The sequence below is a fragment of the Pelodiscus sinensis genome, chromosome 2 (assembly GCF_052426305.1).
Source record: "Pelodiscus sinensis isolate ZL-2025 chromosome 2, ASM5242630v1, whole genome shotgun sequence".
NCBI classification, from domain to species: Eukaryota; Metazoa; Chordata; order Testudines; family Trionychidae; genus Pelodiscus; species Pelodiscus sinensis.
This window is the reverse complement of record NC_143053.1, coordinates 83,567,809-83,593,390: the sequence shown is the minus strand read 5'-3', so window position 1 is coordinate 83,593,390 and position 25,582 is coordinate 83,567,809. Positions and strand designations below refer to the sequence as shown.

The window sequence follows — 25,582 nt, the reverse complement described above, 5'->3', positions numbered from 1 at the left end:
CTACAATTGATGGAACTATTCACAGTATGTAAAATTAAAAATACGCATAAATCTTTGCAAAAGGTTGACGTGCAGTGCCCTCCTCACCTTCACCCCATCCATATGGATTGCCATTTGCATGTCTGGAATCCATTCTCTTCCCTCATTGGTTTGCTGCAAAAATGTAAAAACTAAAATGTAATTCAGAGTCTTTTTTACTCTTTCCAGTTTCATCCTGCATTACCACATATAAGAAGACACCACCTCCTGTTCCACCAAGGACCACCACAAAACCTTTTATTTCAATCACGGCCCAGAGCAGCACAGAGTCGGCCCAAGATGCATACATGGATGGGCAGGGCCAAAGGGGAGATATCATCAGTCAGTCTGGTCTTAGCAACTCTACCGAAAGCTTGGACAGTATGAAGGCCCTAACGGCTGCTATTGAGGCTGCTAATGCACAGATCCATGGCCCTGCGAGTCAGCATGTAGGCAACAATACTGCAACAGTCACCACAACCACCACCATTGCCACTGTTGCTGTAGAAGACAGAAAGAAGGATCAGTTCAAAAAAAACAGATGCTTATCCATTGGAATACAGGTAAATTATGAGTAGCATATTGTTTGTGTTGGTGTGGGTTTCTACATTACTTATGGAGTGTTCCATTTTTTCTCTTTTTAATCCCTTTTTTGGTTAGTTGCTCATTTCTGTCCAGTGACTGTAGAGATTTCAGTTGTATTTAATTATTCTCAGTGTGTTTTCCTAATTAATCTTAAATATATCAAATTGTAAGGATTTCTTGAGTCAGTTTGCTACTTGTTATTCAGCTCTGTTAAACTACACACATGAACACAAGCCTATGAATCATATTACAGCAGGGGTCAATGAAATCATTGAAAGAGAATGTATAAAACAATGATTTACGCTACACTATCACCAGAAAAATATTTTCAGACAGCTTAGCTGAACTGTCACTGCTTATTCATGCATTTGGAAACAACTGTTAGTCATTTGAATGAGGCAGCATTGTTCTACTTAGCTGTTATCTCAGCTGTAAGAGCAAGGGATAAGATTTCTCTGATTGGCCCCTATTTAACATAAATTAAACTCTGTTACCTCTAGTGGAATGAAGCAGGAAAACTAATCCAGCCATACTCAGTTGAAGCTTAGGGAAAAGAGAAATGTAAATTAGCTATGCATTTTCATTTTGGATGTGATCTAAGTTTTTTATTAATCTCTCCCATGCATCCCTTAAAATGACGTCTATAGAAGTATGATGTGATGACAATTACTTATTATTTATCAGCTCATTCATGCTGTTAGAACCAGACAGTCTGGGTTGGAGTCAACTAAGAATCAACTCTGGTGTTTGCAGTGAAAATGAATCCCAAGCAAATAGGGCAGTGTCCTCAAACTGACCAACCTTGCTCCCCCAGAAAAAAAATGGTTAGTCTTTTCCTAAAGATGAAGTTTGCACGTGAATGCTCTTGCACAGATTTCTGGTATGTTGGTGTTATTGGGTTGATCTAATTGTTATGAAAGAGGCTGATACTTTAGGTAGGGTTGCCAGATGGTTTAACCAAAAATACTGAATACCTCCTCCCCTAAAAAAAAAAAAACAGGGAAAAAATTTTGTTGAAAAAAAGGGGGGAGGGACCAAAGTAGAGGAGAAAAAAAAAGACCCAGAGAGTTATTAAGCAAAAATAAGATGGCCCCTTTAAGAACAGGAGAGGCTAGGCTTTGCCTCTCCTAACAGGCTGCCAGCAGCCAGTGGCCATCTTGCCTTCCTCCTTGCTCCGGGCCAGACAGCTCCCCTGCAGAACCATGTAAGTGGGGGGCGGAGGGGAGGGGCACGAAAAAGCCCAAAGGAAGGTGTTCTAATCCGGCAGTGTTAGAATGTTTTGCTTGACCAACGGCGAGACCCAGTCCAGTGCCTCATCAGTCAGTGTTATCGGTCCCATCTTGGCCTCATTTGAAGGGTGAATCTGAGGGTGCAGAATAAAAAGTAGACAGTGCCAGTTAAGGAAAACCCTACATTTTTGGCAGTTTCCATCAAAGTGTTTGAGTTGAGGCACCACAGGGCCTTCTTTGAGTACAGGAGCCACCACTCATGCCTGGAGTGTAATGTTCTTCTGCGAGTGGCCCACGGATTCACCAAGGGCTTTTTTTTCTGCCAAGAGTTGCATCACCTGAGCCCACAAAGCACGAACCTTGGTCTGGAGACAGATGACCTGCTTCGGCAGATATGGTGCCCTGTGTGATGTGCTAGGCAGCGGCACACTGCACCGTTCAAATTGGGTTATGGACAGTCATGCTAGCAGTCAGAGCAGCAGTCAGGGACTTGGAACCAGACTCAGAGATTGAATGTCTCAGTTCAAAGGTCAAACCTGAGTCAAACCAGGAATTGGAACTAGATTACCTGGAGTGAAAAAAGGTATGAGCAGAACTGGGTCAAAGGCAGGAGCAAGGCTGGGACAGATCTGGAACAAAGTGAGGAAATGGAGGTCAAGAAGGCAGAATGGAAGTAGGAACAAGGCAAGGTCTGTCTCAGCAATGGGTCAGGGATTTGCCTTATTGCAAACACAGTGTACTGGGACTCCCTCCCAGTGGCCCCTAAACCAGTCAACATTGCTGCCATTCAGATTTTCTATAGGTGGTACCTAGGCCAAGTCTACACTATGTGGAAGATCAGTGCCACTGTGGTCGATCTTCCAGGATTCGATTTAGCGGATCTAGTGCTAATTCGAACTGAGAGCGTGCCCCCGTCGATACAAGTACTCCTGTACTTCATGAGGAGTAAGGGAAGCAAATACTCCCATTGACCACTCGCTGTGTGGACAGTGATTTATGATATCTCAACTCCAAATACATAATTAACATTCTGGAGGGGCGTATCTTAAGCCAACATTCCCCTTTAGTGCAGACCATGTCTTAGTGTCCAGCCTACTTACCCTCAACTGTGGGAAGAGTAAATTTCTGCAACCCTTGAAAGGATGCAGTCTTTTGTCTCCCATGTGTCTTAAGTTATTTCCTACCCACTTGCTTGCAGGAGGAAGTATCCAGAGACCAGGGCCTGAGCTCAGCACTAGACCTGAAACCAAGATCCAGACAGGCTGAGCAAGTTAGGAAGTCCTTAATTCTTCTTACTCTCCTAATCAGTTATGTAAGGCAATGGCACAATCTAGTGTCCCTCATTTCAAAGTAAACAACTTTACTGCTGGCAAAGACCATCCTAAACAGGAAAAAATTACAAAGCTAGAAGTAAAATTCTTGAAATAATAACTAAAATCTATGTGGATTACATTGGAGGAAATCTGAATTGACAACAGTATTGTGACCATGAATCTTAAACAGATGACTAGGGTCTACCTTCCCTTCTTAAAATAACTGTTGCTGTAAGTAAAATATGTTTGAACTTAATACCCCATTGCAGTAGTCATTAAGGGGAACGTTTTCAACATCACAACTGGTTGTTTCAACCTTTGAAATTTAGGGTGTATGAGGAGGAGCATTTCCAGCAGATACAGAGAAGTAATTATTCCCCTTTATAAGAAAGCCACATCTGGAATACCACGGCCAGTTTTGGACTCCCACTATAGAAAGGATGTGGACGCATTTGAGAGGGTCCAACGGAGGGCAACTAAAATGGTTAAGAGACTGGAGCACATGACCTGTGAGGAGAGACTGAGGGATTTGGGCTTATTTCATCTGCAGAAGAGAAGAGTGAGAGGGGATTTGATACAGTCTTCAACTTCCTGAAAGGATGTTCCAAAGAGGATGGAGAAAGGCTGTTCTCAGTAGGGATAGATGGCAGAAGAAGGAGCAATGGTCTTAAGTTACAGTGGGGAAGATCTAGGTTGGATATTAGGAAAAATTATTTCACTAGCAGGATGGTGAAGCACTGGAATGGGTTACCTAGGGAGGTGGTAGAATCTCTATCCTTAGAGCTTTTTAGACCCAGCTTGAACAAAGTTCTGGCTGGGATGGTTTAGCTGGGGTTGGTCATGCTCTGGGCAGGGGACTGGATTTGATGACATTCTGAGGTTTCTTCCAGCCCTATGATTCTATGATTCAGGAAGCTTGATAAATAATCAGTGGGGCCACTGAACAATTGAAATGCTAGTTCAGTACTCGAAGAAGATAAGGCCATTGTGAAGAGACAAATACATTATTTGCATCAGTCTTCACTGCAGAGGATGTGAGGGAAGACCCCACATCTGAGCGACACCTGAGCTTTGGGCAGGGAGTTGGACTCAATGACCTCCTGAAGTCTCTGCCAGTCCTAGGATTCTATGATTCTATGAGATTTCCCCCTAAAATATTGACTTTACTGATCACAAGTAATTATATTCCTTATACAAAGTATGACAGGAATATTGAAAATACTGTGGGAATATTAATTGTTTGGAAACCATAACAATGTCCAATGAACTTACCTGTCTGAAGCAACAGTGCTGAGATGCAATATCTCGCAAAACATCAGGAAGCACCGTAAACCTTTCACCGATCCAGGTCTACTGGTCATCCAAATCTCAAATAAAAGTAATTTTAGAGGGAAATCCAACAGTTGTCAGAAGGACATGTTTTTGTGGCAGTTCTTTTTAACTTTGTTGTAGATATTGCTGTTAACCAGAACTTTGAAGCAGCGCTATGAAATGTCAGCAGTCTTGGTGTACATAGTAGAATTTCTGTTACATATATTTGTGCACATTAAGCAGTCCCATATATCATGAGTAGTCCCACTGACTGCAGCAGCACTAAGTCCAGAGGAAGGCTCTTCTCAACATGAGAAAATACATTGAGTAAGATGTTCGCTGCCCAATCCCATAAGAGTTGACAATCCTGCTCAGTCATTGGAAAATCTCCTTAGATTGAATTTTAACTTCAATTTATTTTAAAAAGTAACCGTAGCTAAACTGGCAAGGTCATATGAAGTTACTGAACATGTGTTACAATGAATACCTGCATGCATGAATATGGAGAGCACTGAAATAACACTATCAATGAAGAGCAACTGATAGTTCTTTTTCAAGAGGTTCTATATATTTCCATTTCTGGGTAGTGCATCGACTGGTGCAAAGTCATCTAAAAAAAAACTTGGGTTACAAGTAAATATTCTTAATTTTCATTTAAATTTCGTATCTGTAACAGTCAGTTCCGGAATCCTGACATTTAAATAAAACAATTTCCTTTTAAAATGTAATTTCAATATCACTTCACATTCACATTAATTTAAATGTTCTGTAAAATAAAGAGCATCTGTTATACACTGGATAAACTTCATCTGCATTTTGAGAGTCCATCATTGCCTTAATAGAAACACTTTATAAATTAGCACAAAATACTATTATATGAAAAAATGTGCATAGCTCTTGGCACACAGACTTTCTGTGTAGGTGAAGTAGTTATGTTATAGGCAAATATATGTAAGTCCTTGCTAAGTAAGACACTAATAAGGAAAGTGATTTAGTTGCCTTAATATCTTTATTAAAAATACATTCTGTTTATATCTGGTTATTTCTACAGGTTGATGGTGCACAAGAATCCACCAAATCAGTTGAAAATAAAGCAACCAGTAAGTTCCAATCCATAGGTGTTCAAGTAGAAGAGGAGAAGTGGTGAGTAAACATTCATTTCATATTCTCAATGCACATGTACAATTTTCTTATTTGTGCCTTAATAAAAGTAGCTTAAAGCAAAATCACCGCAGTAATACCAAATATCCAAAGAATCTGGCGTGTAAACAGCACCCTTTTGAGTTTTTAATCACATTTAGTATTTTAAAAGTAGCTGTGAAAAAGACACCTCAAGGTAAAGCATGTATATGTTTCCACAATTCATTATGTTCCTGGTTTACAATTACAGTAAATGATGCATGCTCATTTGGAATGTCATAATTTAAATTATATAAAACATTTTCAAAATATTTTCTAAAAATAAACAAGACAATCTCATTTAAAAATAATATGAATCTTGCCATAGGACAGTGGTCACCAGCCAGTAGATCGGGATCTACCTGTAGATCTTGGAGCCTCTGACAGGTGATCCTGACTGGTTTGGCCAGGAAGCTATCAAGCGCTGGCACTTCAGTTGCCCCTCCACCCACTGTCATGCTGCTCTTGCCCTCTGCCTTGGAGCTGCCCCCCTGGGAGCCTCCTGCTTACTGTTTAGGGTGTGGGAGGGAAAAGGGTTAGGGTGTGCCTCCTCCCCCCACTTCTGTACCCTCTCTTCACACAGGCTATGTCTAGACTGCAGGCTTCTTTCGAAAGAGCCTCTTTCAAAAGATCACGTCTAGACTGCAGGCGGATCTTTCGAAAGAGAAATCCGCTTTTTCGAAAGAGAGCACCCAGCAAGTCTGGATGCTCTCTTTCGAAGACGGCCTCTTTACATTGAAGAACGCCTTCTTTCGAAAGAGGAACTTTCGAAAGAAGGCGTTCTTCCTCGTGAAACGAGGTTTACCGCCATCGAAAGAAAAGCCGCGTTCTTTCGAAATAATTTCGAAAGAACGCGGCTTGAGTCTGGACGCAGGGGAAGTTTTTTCGGGAAAAGGCTACTTTTCCCGAAAAAACCCCTGAGTCTGGACACGGCCACAGATGGAGAGAGGATACAGGAGAAGGGGATGGAGGGAGTTTGGCAATGCAAATCTCTGTCACTCTCACACACTGTGTGTCTCTGTCATTCTCACAAACACACACTGTCTTTCACTCTCATTTCCAACGTATACATGGGTGGTTGTTACTCCTTTTATTTGCTTGCAAAGTGTGTTATTTTTGGTGTTTGACTGGTCTGTGCATTTCATAATTTTCATTTCTCTCTTGCACTTAAATGTAATTCTTTGAGTAATGAGTTCTAAAATGCCTAACCTGTCCTGACTGGAGTCATTATCCCTGTGGTAAGTGCTGCTCCTGGAAGTGGCTGGCATGTCTCTGCAGCCCCAGAGAAAGGCAGAGCAGGGGGTCTCCATATGCTGTTCTTGCCTGCAGACACCACTCCTGCAGTTCTCATTGATCAATAATGGGGAACCGTGGTCAATAGAAGCTGTGGGCTCAGTGCCTATAGAGGAGGGGCAGCACATGGCACCATGGAGCCATTGCTATACATGTCATCTGCTTTCATGAGTGGTGCAGGGCCAGGGCAGGAGTAAGCCTGCTTTAACTTCACTGCTCCACCATCTGGAAACCATCTCAGTTAAGTGGCACCCAGCCAGAGCCTGCTTCCTGAACTCCTGCCCCAGCCCTGAAACCCCTCCCAGACCCCAAATCTCCCAGCCTGGGCTAAGCCTGGAGCCCCTCCCACACTCTAAACCCCTTGGCCCAAAACCAGAGCCTGCACCCCAACCCTCTACCCCAGCCCAGTGAAAGTGAGTGAGGATGTGGAGAAAGGGGGATGGAGTGAGCAGGGTGAGGCCTCGGCGAAGAGGCAGGGAGGAAGTGGGACAAAGATATTTAGGTTTGTGGTAGATCTTACATTGCACTTAAATTGAAAACGTGATCTTGTGGTTAAAAAGATTGGAGACCACTGCCATGGGAGATAAATGCCTGCCGACATTAGTTTTCTCAGTAAAACACTGTAATGTCCAAAACCTAGGTGAATAGAGGTGAGCACAGATATGTGGTCTCATGATCTGAACACAGAACTGGGAACCAGTCAGCCTTGAGTTCTAAGGTTGGATTCAAGATTGATCCTCCAAGGGGATTTTGACAATTAATCTTATCTGCCTCAGTTTCCTTATCTGCAAAAGATGGATATTCATATTTTCTTGCCTATGTTGTGTAGATTAATTATAAAGTAATATTTGTAAACCACTTTAAAAATAATATTGCAAAAATAATACTGTGTTATTGCTTTGTTGACCAAGACAGCAACCATAAGCGTTGCTTGTATTGAGGCTGGTAATGTAAAAATAAATCCCCATCTTTACATTGTGGGTACATAAGAGTGACCCAAAAGATGGGTTCTTGTACATTTCATCTTCTGGTTCACAAGAAGATAACACAAAGGTAATAGCCAGTGTTGTTGCTATGTCAGTTCCACTATGAGACAGAAGTTGGTCCAATAAAAGATATTACCTCACCAACCTTGTCTTTCTAGCAGACAGGTGAAGCAAGGAACAGAGCTGAAATTCATGAGTGCCTGCACTCATGATAAAATTCATCTCCTGGATTGGCTGTTGTTGGGTTGCTGTACTGGAAAGTTCAGTATGATTCAGCCTTGTGTGTCATATTTTTCAGGCACTGATTTTTCAGAGCGTTAAATGGAAAACATATGTGATAGGGTGCGAATTGTTCCCTGGTGTGCTGATCACACCACTGACACCTGCCGCCTTACTCTCTGGGACTCCCCATCACCCTGTCCCACTGGACCAGATCCTCAGGTCACCCCAGACAAGGCACAGAGTTGGGGATACTGCTCCCCTGAAGAGCAATGGAGATAACCACTTCAGCTCTGGGAGAATGCAGTTCTCAAGCATCGCACGCAGGAAACCAACCTCCAAAAGGGATCAAAAACCCAAATAAATCTTCCTTTTCTCTGTATAAAAGAATGTTCACCCTCCTTATCAATGAATGTGCACTGGTCTTTCCCTCCAGGTAACAGTTATTTACACTGTGCCTGATAGTAAACAAATATGTTTTATTAAGTACAAACTATAGGATTTAAGTGGTTGCAAGTGAAAATAGACAGATCAAAGTAAGTTACTAAGTTAAAATGAAAAGAAAACACACTTTCTACTTCACTAAAAAACTTATTGCAGGCAGAATCTCACCTCTGAGAACTGTTCTTATTTCAGGCATAAACTTCAGGTCAGAGACTTTTACCCTGACCTGGGTCTCCAGCTCATCCATTCAGGGTTTTCCAGGCTAACCAAAGACAAAGGCATGATAGCTTCCCATTGCTTAAATAATCCTTTCCCCAGGGTGGGAATCTTTTGTTCTATATTCCCCCTTCCATGGAAGAAAAACAGGGTCAAAATGCAATCCCAGTACCAAGTGGTAATGTCTTACTAGTCCTATCACCTTTGGATTTACAGGACAAACAAAGCTTGTTTACAAGTTGTTAAGTTGATCACCAAGTCGTTAATGCTGGGGTGGCACCAGTAATGGCTCTCATTAGCACATTTAAAACTATAAATTTCGTATTTTTTACTTTTCATACAAGATTGATACATGCACCAAAATAGGATATACAGATCTAGCAGATTGCGACAATTAAATCAATAGGTTACATAAGGTATTTTGTCCAAAGCATCTCCAAGTTATGCATATTTATATTCGTAGGCCAAGTTTCATAGAGCACGGGGGAGGGGGGGAAACCATCACAATATATTTTAGAGAGTCATAAATTTTGAGTAGATTATCCTTGAGTGAGTTTTTTTTACCCATTGTTATGCAACATCTCAAAGTAAAAAGTTAGTTTATAAAACTTGAATATCTTCTAGAGTTGTTTATTAAATTAGTGCTTGAAATAAAAAGAAAGAAAACCATTCCTGGAATTTATGCTTTTTTTTCCTGCCTGAAATGCATTTCAAGGCACCATCTCTGGCTAGAAATTGCTGAAGGGACTTTTACCTTGTACTTTTCATTTATGACATAGGACAAATCCTGGTCCTTGCACAAACCTGATTCAATGGGTTTTATATGAGGGTTGGATGAGAGGCAGAATTTTCTCTTTTGTACTACAGCTACTGTGTAACATAAAGTGAGCCACGATGCAGCACTGCTTCATTCATCCTTCTGTAGACTCTCCGGGTATGTCTACACTAGCTCATTAATTCGAGCTAGGTAGGCAAATCAGGCAACCGGAGTTGCAAATGAAGCCCAGGATTTAAATATCCCGGGCTTTATTTGCATGTTCCTGTCCGGGCTCCATTTTTAAATCCCCTTTGTTCAAATGAACTGCCAGCAGCTACACGTGGCAGTTTAAAGTTAATCCAAACTTTAAGTCCTTAGTTTGGATTAACGGTTACACCTCATTCCATGAGGACTTAGTTCGGATTAACTTTAAACTGCCATGTGTAGCCGTGGGCACTTCGTTCGAACTAAAGGGGATTTAAAAATGGCGCCCGGACAGGAACATGCAAATAAAGCCCGGGATATTTAAATACCAGGCTTCATTTGCAAGTTCAAATGCCTATATTAGCCACCCTAGTTCGAACTAGGGGGCTAGTGTAGACATACCCTCCATGATGGGGAGCCTCTACCTTCCCACATCAAATATGAACCACTTCCAACTTGGTCCAGCCACTGTCCAACTTTCTCCAGTATAGCCCACTGACACTTATCTGAAGAAGTGGGTTGTGCCCATGAAAGCTCAAAACACTATGTACAGGCAGTCCCCGACTTACGCGGATCCGACTTATGTCGGATCCGCACTTACGAACGGGGCTTTCTCGCACCGGAGGTCGGGGCGAGAAAGCCCCGTTCGTAAGCTGCGCCGGTGCCCCTGGTCTGCTGGAGACCATCTCCAGCAGACATGGGGCACCGGGCAGGTTCCCGCGCTTCTGAGGCTTTGCCAGAACAAAGCCTCAGAGGCGCGGGGAACCGCCGCTGCTGCCGCTTCAGTCTGGGTGCCTGTGGTCTGCTGGGGACGGTCCCCAGCAGACCACAGGCTCCCGGACTGAAGCCGCAGCCGCGGGGGGGTCCCGCGCCTCTGAGGCTTTGCTCTGACAGACCACAGGACAGAGCAAAGCCTCAGAGGCGCAGGACCCCCCCGCGGCTGCGGCTTCAGTCCGGGAGCCTGTGGTCTGCTGGGGACCGTCCCCAGCAGACCACAGGCACCCAGACTGAAGCGGCAGCAGCGGCGGTTCCCCGCGCCTCTGAGGAAGGTGCGGGACCCCCCCGCGGCTGCGGCTTCAGTCCGGGAGCCTGTGGTCTGCTGGGGACCGTCCCCAGCAGACCACAGGCACCAGGCTTGCCGCAGCCGCGGCGGGGTCCCTCGCCTCTGAGGCTTTGGGAGAGCAAAGCCTCAGAGGCGCGGCACCCCGATGCCGCTGCAGCTATGCTCCCCGTGTCCCTGGTCTGCTGGGGGGGGGGGCACAGCTAGTATGCTCCGCCCCCCCCCCCCCCCAGCAGACCAGGCTTTTGTTTTGGACTCTGGGCAGAGCAGCTGGGGCACTGCCGATTGATCCTGCAGCGCCCGCTCTGGGCACTACTGGACCAACCCGGCAGCACTCCAGCTGCTCTGCCCCAAGTCCTGATTCAGCCGCTGCTGGTCAGTTTCAGCAGCGGCTGAATCAGGACGCCTGGGGCAGAGCAGATGGGGTGCTGCTGGGTTGGTCCAGTAGCACCGAGGAGCGGCGCTACTGGAGCAACCCAGCAGCACCCCAGCTGCTCCGCCCCAGGCATCCTCAAGTCAGCTTCTGCTGAAACTGACCAGCGCTGACTACAGGAAACCCCAGGCAGAGTTGCTCTGCCCCGGGCTTCCTGGAATCAGCTGCTGATCAGTTTCAGCAGCAGCTGACTTGGGGACGCCTGGGGTTCTTAAGTTGATTCTGTATGTAAGTCAGAACTGGCGGTCAGTTTCAGCAGTGTCTGAATCTGGACGCCAGTTCCGACTTACATACAGATTCAACTTAAGAACAAACCTACAGTCCCTATCTTGTACGTAACCCGGGGACTGCCTGTATATATATTGTTAATCTCGTTTTTACGTTGTTGTTTTTTTGCAGTATTAGAGTGTGAGTCAAGAAGACTATTTAGCACGAATTTTCTCATTTTGATCATTGCGCATTTGCTAATATGATAACCAAATCAGGTATTATTTACACTGTAGTTAAATAGACCAGAATACATTATCTTCTAACTGAGCATTTCTGTTGTAGTTCTTAGGTTAAAGGCATTTCAAAGGGGGAAATGTGAACTGTAGTGAACTTATTAGGCTGTTGCTAAGTAAGTTCCTCATTAACTGTTCAAACATCTCTGTCTGGAACACATTCCTTTACATTCAAATCCTGAGTCTTCACTCCCCTCTCCCTCCCCCTCCCCTCCCCTCCCCTCACCGGACTTTTCTAGTGTTAAGTAAATTAGTGCATTTAAATAGGTGATGACAAACCATTTAACTCCCCCCAAGTGCAAGCACAAAAGAAATAGGTGCCCAAAATAACCCAACCCAGTATTCTTTCTATTACTGTTTTTATTGTTCTAGAGAGCAAAATCAAGAGATAGGGCTTGACTGTCAAGGTTTATAGGGAGATAGCATTATTTCTGCATTACCTAACGACAGCTGTGTTTTGGGATTCCTGGCTGATAAAGTTGAGGCTGCTGCTGTTTTGAGTAGAATAGCAAATAGTAATCCATCATGTACTTCCAGAAATGAACTGACTGATAAAAGACAGCAACCTAATAGTCAGAAAATGAGTGCACTCAAAACACAAAGGGCTTATCATCACAATTTGGCACTACTATACATTTTTGTTAACACAGTGGAGGACGTTTTAATGAATATCTGTTAAAGGAATAGACTTGCAAATGGAGTTCATTCTTCCTGGCCCCAAACCACATCTGCAAAAACACACAAAAAACCTATTTCACATGGATATTTGTGACAAAGAAATAAACCTGTTAAAGGAAACATCTTCCAGGGCAGTGAAAGAAAAAAAGAACCCTACAAGACTGGCTCGAAAAGGATAAATATATTAATCAGTTCATTTTCCTTTGTGCACCAGCCAAATCAATGAGTGCCATGATACAACAGAGTTGGCCGCCTCCTACACAAAGAGCTTCCTATGTCAACTAAAGGGATTTTTCTTTAGATGTAATAAATCCATCTCTCTCTGAGACAATCTTCCATTGGCTTAGCTGTGTCTACACTAGAGGTTAGGTTGACCTAACTATTCAATTGACCTAAGTATTCGGGGCATGAAATTTTTCACAGCCATGAGTGATGTAGGATGTTCTCATTTTTAACTGTAGAAAAGGCCTCAGACCTCTATGTACCTCCTCGATATATAACCTTTTATATCCAGCTCTCCTCCTCTTCCTGCAGTATCTGTATTTTTTAAGCAAAATACAGGACAATGTTGCACTTTAAAGACTAACAAGATGGTTTATTAGATGATGAGCTTTCGTGGGCCAGACCCACTTCCTCAGATCAAATAGTGGAAGAAAATAGTCACAACCATATATACCAAAGGATACAATTAAAAAAAGGAACACATATGAAAAGGACAAATCAAATTTCAGAACAGAAGGGGGATGTGGGGGGGGGGGGGGAGGAAGGTAAATGTCTGTGAGCTAATGGTATTAAAGGTGATAAATATATATTTTCTTCCACTATTTGATCTGAGGAAGTGGGTCTGGCCCACGAAAGCTCATCACCTAATAAACCATCTTGTTAGTCTTTAAAGTGCTACATAGTCCTGTATTTTGCTTCAGCTACACCAGACTAACACGGCTACACTGTATTTTTTAAATTTGCCCATCATTATTCTCTGCAACATTGTCCATACACACAAATGCCTTAGGTCCAAATCTGTTATACTTTCTATTTAACCCGGTATCCTCTTTCCCCTTCATTAGCATAACTGGCTCCCAAGCTCCAGCTATACGATGCAACTCTAGTGTAGATGCCTTGACGATCTTTTCATGTGTACAAAGACCATGTGTAACCTTATGAATTGGTTGCAGTTATTCACCCACCCCTCATCGTACCCCCCTCCCTATCATTACTAACCATATCACCCTAGACGTCAGAGGATTTTTCTACCTTCCCACCCATTTAACGGGAAATTCCAAAAAATTGGATAGGTTCCATCAGGTTCATGGAGATTTATTTTTCAGTCCTTCATTTTCTCTACTCCTCTCCTCATCTTTCCATTCATGTGGTACTTGATCTTGACCTGAAGGGACCACCTGTAAGGCTTTGTCCTCATGAGAGACTTTAATTGTCAGTTATTTATATGAAATTAATGGAAGCACAAGCAATTCAGTGCACCTATGCTAGCCATTCTGAATTGGTTTAAGAGTTGTTCCACAGCCTCACCAGCACAGTTCTAAACTGATTCAATTGTAGTGTCCTCTGGGTGCCTTTCCCAGAGTTATATGGTAATTCCCTGTCTCTGCTACCCCCACACTGTCCCCTCCAGCCCAATCTAGGCCTTCATTGTATCCCTCACCCCCCAACTTTGCTCCCATGATATGCCCTGGCCATACCTCTCATGTGCATTCTAAGATAACTACAATTGGTTCACTGGATGTTAAGTCTGCCACAAATAATTTATTAAAAAGAGGCTTGCAGTCAGTGAAATAACCATAGTCCACTGATCAAGAATACTGTCCTGGGGCAAAACAGGATGTTAAGCATCCACATAAGTGCCTTCCCACCTTTTCAGGCTAGGGAAAGATGCTATCTTTCCCTGGCTACAGTTCTATTCTGGCTAGCACATTAGATTTTTACCTACTATGCATACTGAGATTCTTTCATATGGAGGAATAATATCTTGGATTTGGGGGTTTAGCCTACTAAAATAGAACAATAAAATAATCTAAAAGGGCTAAACTACAGAGTAAAATATTTTCAACCAGTTGTGAAAAATAGACCAAAACCTTTACCATCACTTTAAATGCTTAAGAAAACAAAGAGAGACCTCTTTTTACTCTGACTTTTCTTAATTTGTGGAGCACAATCCTCCTATGCTGCCTTTTTCACTTAGGTTGTAATTTAGCTAACATTAAGACAAACTTATAAGGGTTCCTGCTTGTGTCACTTTAGCAAAAAAAATTAACTTGCCTGGAAATTATTGGGATTTTACAGTTTTACATTGTAGTCTATTGTTCATCTGTTGCATGTCTAACTTCTCAAATGATAGATCGTTAGATGAAGCATCTCCATTCTGTATGTAAGCTAAGGAGTTAGGATTCATATTGACTTGGTTCTGATCTTCAGGCATTGTCTGTCCCCATTCATTCTGTGCAAAGGAAAAAGTTTCGCTGAACACTTCTAAAAAATCATAATAATATAGAACAACAGAGGAGTAGAAATCCCATTTAAAAGGGCATTTAGAGCTGAAAGCAGAGTACTGCCTGAAAGGCAGAGAAGTGAGTTACAAACAAAAGATTCCATAATTTGATAGCTCTGTTAGTCTATTACCTCTGTTTGACATGAATCTTGAAAATATACAGTTCAGGATCCTACCATTACAAGACACACATGTCAATGATATTGAACCTGCTAGCCTTTTCCACGACTTGTTTTGTTTATTAGCATCACCATAACCTTGGTAGACAAGCACAATCCAAGAGACAACAGAACCAATAAATACATACTGAAGCCAGTTGAAATTATTAGACATGCCTTTGTGACTTGCCATCTATAGGATGCTTTGAAACCTCTTGGAAAAATGGAAAAATTGCTCTTAGTAGAAATGTAAACATGTTTCTCAAAAGGAACACAAAGAAGCAGCAGAGAGATGAATGCTAACAAGTGATCCTGCTGTTGCTGTTTAGAACAGACAAGGTATTGTGCTCCATACTGGTTTATCCAGTCTGTGGTTTCATGGTTTTCTGCACCTTAGGCCAGCTATCTGTTGTTATTCTCCAAAGTTGTAATTATCGCACCTTACGGCTGCAGGGCACAAACGAACGTGAAAGATCTGAATCTAAAAGAAGAGGAAGAGGCCTTACCCTAAGCAGTCAGCAATTTACAAAAGCTCTTTTTTTAAACAGACTTAACTAGTTGTGAATGTTCCATATGCGTAAAGACATTGTAAATGTTGAACATTAGCAGTAGAAACTCTCCTGTGTTGTTGTTATAGTATTATTAATTTGTATTACAGTAGTGCAGTCATGTACATAGTATGGAATTTTAACTGACATAAGCAGAGAAGTTTTGGACACATGGTATTTTGTAAGAACAGAGCATTTTAGAAATGGGTGGTGGACAGAAGTTTCAGTAGCTGAGGCAGTTTATAAAGATGTGCTCTGGACACAAAGGCAGTACCTTCCATCTACAGGGTTTTTTTATTTCAATTAAATTATATTTCTTTGGCTAGGTCCTTGCTAAAAAAGTTAGGGCTACTCAGCAACATTGCTTAGGGGGTGAGAAAACATTCTTGAGTGACATAGTTAAATTAAACTAACCCCTCGTGTACACACTCACAGCACTAGGAGGGATGACAGAAGCTCCAGTAATGGATGAATTCTTCTGTCAACCTAGTTACTGCCTCTGAGGCAGGTGGATTAATTATGGCAAAGAGGGAGAACCCTTCCTATTGCTGTAGTGAGTGTCTACACTGAAGCGATAGAGTTTAGGTATAGACACAATCTTTGAGTTACAGGCAGTCCCCGGGTTACGTACAAGATAGGGACTGTAGGTTTGTTCTTAAGTTGAATTTGTATGTAAGTCGGAACTGGTACATATTGTAGGGGAAACTCTAGCCAAACATTTCTCCAGAGCTCAGTTTTATTCTCCCACACCTCACTAACCTCAGTCCTTTATTCTCAAGCTGAGGTGTCTGCTGAGAAAAGCCGCTCTGCGTCTCCCTGGTCTGCTGGGGGGGGGCGCTAGCTTCGCGTCTCCCCGGTCTGCTGGGGGGAAGCATCTAGTGCGGGGTTGCCTCACCCCATTTGTAAGTAGGGATCCGATGTAAGTCGGATCCATATAACCCGGGGACTGCCTGTATTTAATTCTAAGCTGATGCTGTAAACTATATTGAAAAAAGTCATTTTTCTTTTGAAGGCAAATATCTTTACTCGGTTCAGGGCCAAAAATAGTTTGTTATGCAAGCACGAAGGATACTATAGTATAGATTCTTAAAAGATAAGCAAAACTCAGCAATTCTCTGTCATATGTTGAGCAAAGTCTGTCTTTGGTGGCAATAGCTCATATTGAAAACACTAAGGATGTACTCCTAAAAGATGCCTCTAGCAATACATCATCTGGGTAAGCAAAGCTTGATGTTTTCACGTGTGATTTGTTGTGTAAAGCCAGAATATTAACTGCAGCAGTTCAAATAGACATTCAGTTCATTCACACCGATGCTAAGGCAGAAGCATATTGGCATCTAAGAGCAGGTCTACACTACAAGGACAGACATAACTTAGATCTACTTACCTCAGGGTCCACATTGGAGGGGTCAACAGGAAAAGCTCTGTCAAATCCCCTTTCTCATGTTGTTCTGCTGGGGTATCTGAGTCAACATGAGAATGTTGTGTGGTTGATTTAGTGGGTCTTTACTAGTCTTTCAGTGGGGACGGGGAATACTTATACTGATGGGAGACGTTATCCTGTGGGCATAGGAGCATCTTCACTAAGTATTACAGTGGCACTGATGCATTGCTGTAAGTGCAGATAAGTCCTAAGACACACAAATTGTGGTAAAATCACAAGCAACCTCATGAGAGGCATGGAGAAAAAGCTCTGTCCATATTAAAGGAATTGCTTTCCCCCAGGACTGCTGTCCTATTATATAAATTGTCATTAGAGGAGGAATGTATTATTTTTTGGTTTTCCTGCTAGCTGTGGATGCTGACTGAACAACTAAAAGGGGACTCTGTATGGGGGGAAGGGGTTTATGCATATATTTATGTTGGTGGCCATTCTAGAAGAAGGGAATAATAAGAAATATAAAGTGAGATAGTGGAGAGGAAGAGTTTTGCTAATTAAAGAATAAATAAACAACGTAAAACTGAAGAAATCTGTCTACATCAGACTGTATTGTTTCAGTGCAAATGGAGCCTGTCATGTGAAAGTATAACTGAATAACTGACTTTAACAATTACCTTACAGACCATTTCGAAGCAAGTGCACAAAGCACAGCTGCCTCATTTAAAACATTATTGTATGGTTTTAAAAGGTCTCTATAATTATAACAAGCTTCACAGGTGCAGATATGACATATTTGTTTTCCTGGGTAGGAGATGGGTACCATTAACAATTTCCTTCAGAATCCCTGGGTCTGTTGTAGTATTGAGAAGCCCCTCCCATCTCCCATTTTGCCTTGTATTTTCTCTCTCAAAGCTTCATATCAATAGCCATTCTTCTGCTGTTCCACTCAGATGAAAGGGGATCCTCTTTGAAGTCTCAGTGAGGTTTCTTGCCTAGATAGTCACTATTAAATGATGACACTTGACCAGATTTTACTCTCAGTTAAATCTGGACTGATTCTTCAGTGGCATAAGACGACAATGTAAATGAAAGCAAATGAAAATGAGCTCTGAATCCAGCATAGCGCTCATCATTGCAAGGCTAGGCTTGAAAATAGAGTTTTGGTCTTCCCAGGGTAGGGATCAAACTGGGCTAGCTGACAGGAGCTTGGAAAGCAGATACTGTCTTCGAAAGGGTCTGAGAAGGAGGAGGCAATTGTCACCTTGTACTGAAGAATCTATGTTTGCCTTAAACAAAATTAAGGGCTGGATTCACCCATAAGTGCTGTAACTATAGGTGCAGGGGGTGGTTTCCATTATATACAGGGATTACAGATTGATTCAGTGGCTGACAACATTCCCACTAGAAAAATTTTTCCAGCGCCCCCGGATTCAACAGTATACTCTTGCAGCTTTGCACTTCTCCCACAACAGAGCAGCTGCACACCTGGCTTAACCCTGGATAATTAAGTGGGCGGGGGAGGTTCTATGGCAACTTTGCATCACTGGAGCAGTGCAAAACAGCCAGGATGTCATGAGGGATCCGGTCCTAGAGCCTTAGGGCTGCAGAGGTGATTGTCAGATTGTGAACCAAATGTAAACTAATGTAGATTTAGGCAGACACTACTGCAGACAGCCTGCTTTAGTAGTGTGGAAAGATATGAATGGCCTCTTTTCACTGCAGGTTGATGGGCCTTAATTGGGTTAATTTAATCCTTGTTAGTTATTTCATCATTTTGCCTCTCTCTGTTCTCCTCCCTAAAGAAGTAGGCTAGGCAGCCCTCCCAGTTAGGGCATGTCTAGACTGTACTCTAAAATCAAAATAGATACACAATTTGTGCTACGCCAATTGTGTTTCTTATTTCGATTTTATTTTGAAATAGGCTATTTTGAAATTTGGTGCATCTCCACAGCACCAAATTTAGAAATAAAGCACTATGGAATGAGGTTTAGAGGGATGCCAAAATAGCACATCTATTATTTTGAAAATTATTTCAAAATTGCAGACACGTTCCTTGGACGCGGGGGAGCTATTTTGGGATACCGGAGCCTTGCAGTCTAGACGTACCCCTAGTTTCTTCCTCTGCGCTCCCACACAGCTCTCCAGCCCTCACCTATTCATCACATTCACTTGACCCCGGTATTTCCTTCCATTTCTCTTCACAATCTGCAATCCCATATCTGTACCATCTCTGCCATTCTACCACATTCTCTTGCAACACACTCAGTTACTTCCTGCCACACTTGTTCAGTCTGTCGCCTGCCCATGACACTTCTCATTGTTCCCTTCAGTTTGCCTCTTCTCCCTCACACTCTCCTGTACTCTCTCTCTTCCTCCTGCCCCCTAGGCTGTCCTGAATCCCCACTCAAGGGGTGTCTACACTTCTTGCTTCTTTTGGGAGCACAGAGTGTACATACACGCAAGCCTCCCCTCCACCTACCATGAGTATAAATAGCAATGTACCCAGGCAGGGCATGCTTAGGCGGGTAAAGACAGGCTTGGAGGCTGTGACTGTGTTCTCGAGTACATAGCCTACACAGCTCTCTGCCTCCCTCGCTACACTGCTGTTTTCAGCTACGTAGTGCGCCTCTGCCTCCCTCCTATTGAAGTATTTCCCTGCCACAGCAGCAACAAAAAGCTTTCCCCATTTCCTTTCCCCACCAGACCCTTTTCCTCCCCACAGCAAAAGGTTCCTGTGGCAAGAGCAGCTGAAGCCTTTCCTTGCTGCCTACTGGAGTCTTTCGGTGACATCTGTAGCTAAACACCACAGTGTGAACACAGCCTGCTTTTCACTGCAGGTAGCTACACATGCCCTGCGTTACCAACACTACTATGTAGTATAGACTTAACCTCAATCTGCCTCTTTCACTGACTCACCACAGTTGCCTGTTCTATTTCCTCAACACGCTCTCTGTTCCTAACATCTCTCATATTTGCCTGTCTCCTGTTTGCCCCTTATGTTCTGACTAAATGGCTGTCTTCTTTCCTCAGAGCCAGATTTGCCTGGCTTCAGTCCTATTAGAAACAATAGGAGATGAAGGCCATATTTGTTGAGGGAAGCCTCACTGTCATCTACAAATCGTAGGACATAGTGACCATCTTGCAGAGGGGTAGCCAGTGGCTTTAGTCCTATCAACAGCAATGGGAGACCGTGGCCACTGTGGATATGGGCAGAACATTGTGAGACTGAGCGTGGAAATTAGAAAATCACAGAATCCCTTTTAAAAGCAATATTGCAAGACTTGTCCCCTGGATGAGACAGGAGAGGGATCACTTGATGATTGCCTATTCTGTCCACTCCCTCTGGAGCATCTGGCATTGGCCACTGTTGGAAGGCTGGATGCACCTTTGGACTGACCCAATGTGGCCATTTTTATGTTCTTATGTTTATGTTCTTATGACTTGCATTGCAATTCTGAGAACTGGCACTAATGACTTGTGAAGAAGTAAATTAACCTATTTGTGGTTGAGATCAATTAGAAGTTAACATATAGAATATTTATGTTGAAAATACTTTTCCTTATCCCCTCCTTCATAAAAATGCTTTATGTCATTAACTTGCTGATAATCGCTTATTGGCAATCTCAGCAGAGAGGCAAGGACTGAATGTATATGGACACTGACCTACCCTCTCATCTACAGATGATATTGACTGGGGGAGTACAGTTTCTCACTCTGCTTAATGCAGAGAACTTTAGGCCAACATTCTCCAAACTAATAATTGTGACTACCTCTGTTTGTGGGTGTCCAACTTGAGAAATCTGAAAGGAAATCTTACTCAGAGAATGGAAGATCAACACTTTCAGAAAGTCAGGCTCCTTTAAGCTGTCTAGTCTAATTGGACACACAAAGTTGGCCTAGACTCCAGGCTTGTCAATCCAAAAATCATCACAAATGTTAAGTTCAAATCAAAATTGGGGGGCGGGGAGTTTATTTTAAGAAAATTATCTATTCTGGTAAATATTATGAAAAAGATAAATTGGTCTTTTTATTTATATTCTGTAGCAGGGACAGCCATTCCCTCAGAGACAGAATCTTAGACTATTGTCTTTTCCTGTATTACCAGTTTATCACTGGAATGTTTGTCTTAAGAAAATCTCTTTAACTTCGCATTTGGTTTTTATGTTCTTTGAAGCTTCCGCAGGTTTACTCGATCTAATAGTGTAACAGCAGCTGTGCAAGCAGACCTGGATTTCCATGAAAATTTTGAAATATCAGTGGATCCTCAGGAGGACAATACATGCACTGGGCAAATATCGAGACAATATTCCCGAGACGCAAGCACCTCCACTGTTAGTATACAGGGGTCAGGAAACCATTATCATGCCTGTACAGTAGATGACGACTTTGATACAGATTTTGATCCTTCAATTTTACCCCCTCCGGATCCTTGGATTGATTCTATAACTGAAGATCCTCTGGAGGCTGTTCAAAGGTCAGTTTGTCACAGAGATGGGCACTGGTTTCTGAAGCTTCTTCAGGCGGAAAGAGATCGTATGGAGGGCTGGTGTCAACAGATGGAGAGAGAAGAACAGGAAAACAACTTACCTGAGGAGAGTAAGTAATTGACTACAATACTATCACTGCTAGATACAGACATTTAAGACCTGATCGAAAGCCTGTTGACATCAGCAGGAGTCTTTCCATCAACTCCTACGGGGATTGAAAAGGCCATTTGCCATTTATCTGTACACTAATCAGATGATACGCCTAATTATCAGAAGTGCTCAGTACAAGTAACTCCATTTGAAGGAGGAAGCTGCAGATGTTCAGCAGCTCTGAAAGTCAGGACATAAGAGTTTCCTTGGATACCATTTAAATTTCTAAAAGGTTATAGATGGAAAATAAGCTTTCTTGTGAACATGTGTATAGAGAACAGATACAGGCCTTATTTACATATACATCCCCAGTGTATGGCTAATTTGGGGAGGAGGGGAGTTTATCATACATGATGCTGTTAAGAGTCATGGCTTTATAGGTAAATGCTCCTCTTTATATGAAAAACTTTAGCTTAGATCAGAGTGGCACTTCTAATTTACTGCAACTGATCTTTAACTACCGTATATCCAGAATTTAACATCAACACAAAAATCAGATCAACTAAAGCACCACGATTATTAATTTTTACACTGTCCACAGTTTTGAAGATGGTTTTTCAAAGGACCAATAAACACCACTTGCAGCAGAAACAGTTCAACATACAATTTTAAATGTTCACTGTCAAGTATCTTTTAGTTCCACATTTTTTAACAGTTAGACTCTTAACCAAATGAACAAAAGTCAGTTATCAATATTATGTTTCCCCATGTTTTTGAATAGTGGTGATCAAACTTCATAAGTTTCAAAAGGTTCAATTTAAAAAGACACCCACTTCTTCAGTTGCTTATCAAAACTGAAGCATTTTCAATTTCCTTGCCAAGCTACTCCTCCCTCCCTTCCTCCCTATCCCTCTCTTTTCAACTCCTGCCTCCCATCTTCCTCCCGCAGTTGTATTCTTTCCTGGTCTTCTGGATATTGCAGGCTCCTCATATTATATATAAACATATAATTTATTTCAATTCTGAAAGTGTGTGTAGATATAGGTATAGGTATAGTTATTATAGATTATATAGATATACTTTCAGAGTTGACATAAATGCACTGATTCTCTTGAGCAGATTTTCAGGATGTGGCCTCTTATTTTGTATATGCAAATATTATATAACATTGTGAGTACAAGGCACATAACCTGTAGATTTGGCACATTCATACTGCAATTTTTTTTTTACTAGCCTCATTCTAAGAAGGACTGAACTATTATTGCTGAAACTATTCAACCCAATGTATAAGACAACCCTGGAAAATTTCCGACCAAATAGTTATAATTTGGCAAGATAGTAAGCATCTAAAATGGGTTTATAACATAAAATGTTGCCAAAACCTTAACTACAGGATATAACTTACCCATCTAACCTATCAAAAAAACTGGAGGCCAATCCACAACTTCCAGTAGCAAATCCAGACTTCCCAGCTGTTGAGTCTGTTTGGATCCAGGGTTTTCTCATATTTAATGTACTAGTCTTTATATGCACAGGATGCTTGCCAGAATGGAAGAATTATCTCTTGCAGGTATGCAGATGATAAAACCCATGAATTGGAATGTAGGGGTTGTACTGAAAAATAAGATAATTTAGTAAGGCTAATATTGTGAGAACTTTGTGGATATATTTCATTGTCTTTTTAGTTATAACACCTTTACGTTTTTAGCCATCAGTGTTCTAATTTGGGACAAGTAAAGCAGGAATTACATAGGCTCTACCATTGCCACCACATACAGTACAAATTACATTTTATATATCCTGCAGATTATTTATCTGCTTCTTTATTAACTGTCAGTTCTTGATTTTGGTAGAAGTTACAGGGGCTAAAGGGGTCAATCTTGTTCTACAATCATCAGTGAGTTACTGGGTTCTTTGTGATGTCACTTGTGATTCTTGAATGTGACAGCTGCTTCCTGAGGACAGTGTTTCACATTCCACTGCAGGACAGAGTTTCCTATTCTACCTGAAGCCAAATAAAAGCATATGGCGAGGGCCACCATAAGCCAGTTCACTCATGCTGAGAACAAAAAGCTTGTTGTTGGAAACTCAGAAGCAAATCATGTCTCTTTCATATACACACACTCTCACACACTCTGCAGAGAAGGAGGGGATTTGTAATTGATAAATTATAAGAACAAGGAATGCAGCTCTTGTTTTCAACCTTCAACTCTGACCAGTCTTCAGTGTGTTTTTGGTCTGATAACAAAATAATGAATATCTGCAGTGAGCAAGGTTTCTTCAATGCCATGGCAGCTGACAGAATGCTTGTTCCCTGAGCTCTTGAAGTAAAATGATACAAGCTTCTCTCAGACAATGCAGCCCTTGTGTGAAACAGCTGTCTCTGGGAGACGGCTCGTTGCTATTTGACAGTAGCTTGTATGTTACATAGATACGTCTGGTATTATCTAACTGGGAATGAATCTGCCAGATGGGACTGAATGTTTCTAGCTAGGAATGCAGTCTACTGCTGTGTATAAAAACACAGGTTAGGGTTTCAGTCATCCCAGGGAGAAATACCAGTATACATAGATATGTCTTTGCTCGTCTTTCTTGTAATAAACTACTTATTGTATGAAATTTGTTGGGTTTATCTGAAACCATTTCCTCATAAAATTGTAGCAGGCAGAGTATTACCACTTTTATCATTGCATACTCATTTTTTCAGTCAGGACACATGATACTCCTTCTACGCTGTGTCTACACTGCACCCCTTTTCCGGAAAAGGGATGCAGATTAGACACATCGGAATAGCAAAATCCGCGGGGGATTTAAATATCCCCCGCGGTATTTGTATTAACATGGCTGCCGCTTTTTTCTGGCTTGGGGATAAGCCGGAGAAAAGCACCAGTCTAGACGTGATTCTCCGGAAAATAAGCCCTTTTCCGGAGGATCTTTTATTCCTACTTTCAACAGCCCTACTGTTTTGCGAATTCACCAATGATTCTAGAACTTTTTCTTCAGAAAGGGGAAGAATTGGAAGTAAGGATGCAAACCTAAGCATGAAGTAAGGACCTGATCCAAAGCCTACTGAAGTCAATGGGATTCTTCCCATTTATTTCAACAGTCTTTGGATCAGGCCCTTAACTGACTCTTCCGCAGGGCAGACTGACTTCTTAACATCAGTGAGACAGATTCTCCTCTCACACTGGTATTAATCAGTAGAAATATGATCTAAAGGCACATTTGCAGCTGGTTGTGGGTACAAACAAAAGCATTCTTACAATCCTTGGGCCATTTACTGAATTCATGTAGAGTTTCAAAGGAATTTGAAATGTATTTTGATTTCATTCATTTTAAGAAATATTTCTATTAATCTGTGTGAATTAGTGTAGCTTAGTGACATAAACTTTCAGATGACCACTCACAGCATACAGGACATTGATTCATCACAAGTCCTAGGATTTAGGCAGGTGTATACACTAGGGTAATACTGCTGTAATAGAGAGATGAGTCAGATCCAACAAGTTAAAGACTAAGAAATAAAACAAAGAAACTTAACAAGAGTTGTGCCCATCATCAACCATATCACTTACTGTGTATACTGTAACCCTTTGGGTTTCTCTAAACATAAAAGTTGACCTCAAATATGCAGTAATCCTGCTATTCAAATCTAAGGTTTCTGATAAACAAAGACAACAAACGATGACAAATTATTGTGGGGCTTGCAAAATTTTAGTCATTTGTTTTAAACAGAACATGGACTATGAAGCTCAGGAACAAAAGGAAAGAAAATTTGAGAGAGATAGGAGTGACCCTTTTTTCTGCAAGTGATTATGCATAAGAAAATAAAACAACATTCATTTTTCCTTGTTCCTCAGATGTATTACTGTAGCCCTAATTATGAGCAAATAAAATCATCAGTTATTCCTACGGCTCCCATAGAATTCTTCTCCCTGATTAGCTCCCTCTACACTAGCCTATTTCCCAAAGTCTCAGAGGAAC

The 25,582-nt window shown here is 41.9% G+C and overlaps 1 protein-coding gene and 1 long non-coding RNA gene across 5 annotated transcripts in view; one reads left to right on the top strand and one right to left on the bottom strand.

Moving 5' to 3' along the window:
- The window catches only part of LOC112544026 (uncharacterized), a 28,654-nt gene extending 23,652 nt beyond the window's left edge, over positions 1–5,002 (bottom strand). Inside the window, exons 1-5 of one of the 4 annotated variants that reach the window (XR_016348792.1) lie at positions 4,418–4,998; positions 2,933–3,072; positions 2,401–2,461; positions 1,098–1,146; positions 88–519 (exon numbers count right to left, since the gene is read on the bottom strand). This is a non-coding gene — a long non-coding RNA (uncharacterized LOC112544026). Of the gene's footprint in view, positions 1–87; positions 520–1,097; positions 1,967–2,400; positions 2,462–2,932; positions 3,073–4,417 lie in introns of all 4 variants that reach the window. The other 3 variants (XR_016348791.1, XR_016348793.1, XR_016348794.1) reach the window with 3 other exon arrangements.
- The window catches only part of DLGAP1 (DLG associated protein 1), a 589,565-nt gene that overhangs the window by 545,397 nt on the left and 18,586 nt on the right, over positions 1–25,582 (top strand). Inside the window, exons 8-10 of the mRNA XM_075920931.2 lie at positions 208–581; positions 5,508–5,599; positions 21,196–21,617. Coding sequence (XP_075777046.2) covers positions 208–581; positions 5,508–5,599; positions 21,196–21,617 — 888 coding nt within the window. The remainder of the gene's footprint in view (positions 1–207; positions 582–5,507; positions 5,600–21,195; positions 21,618–25,582) is intronic.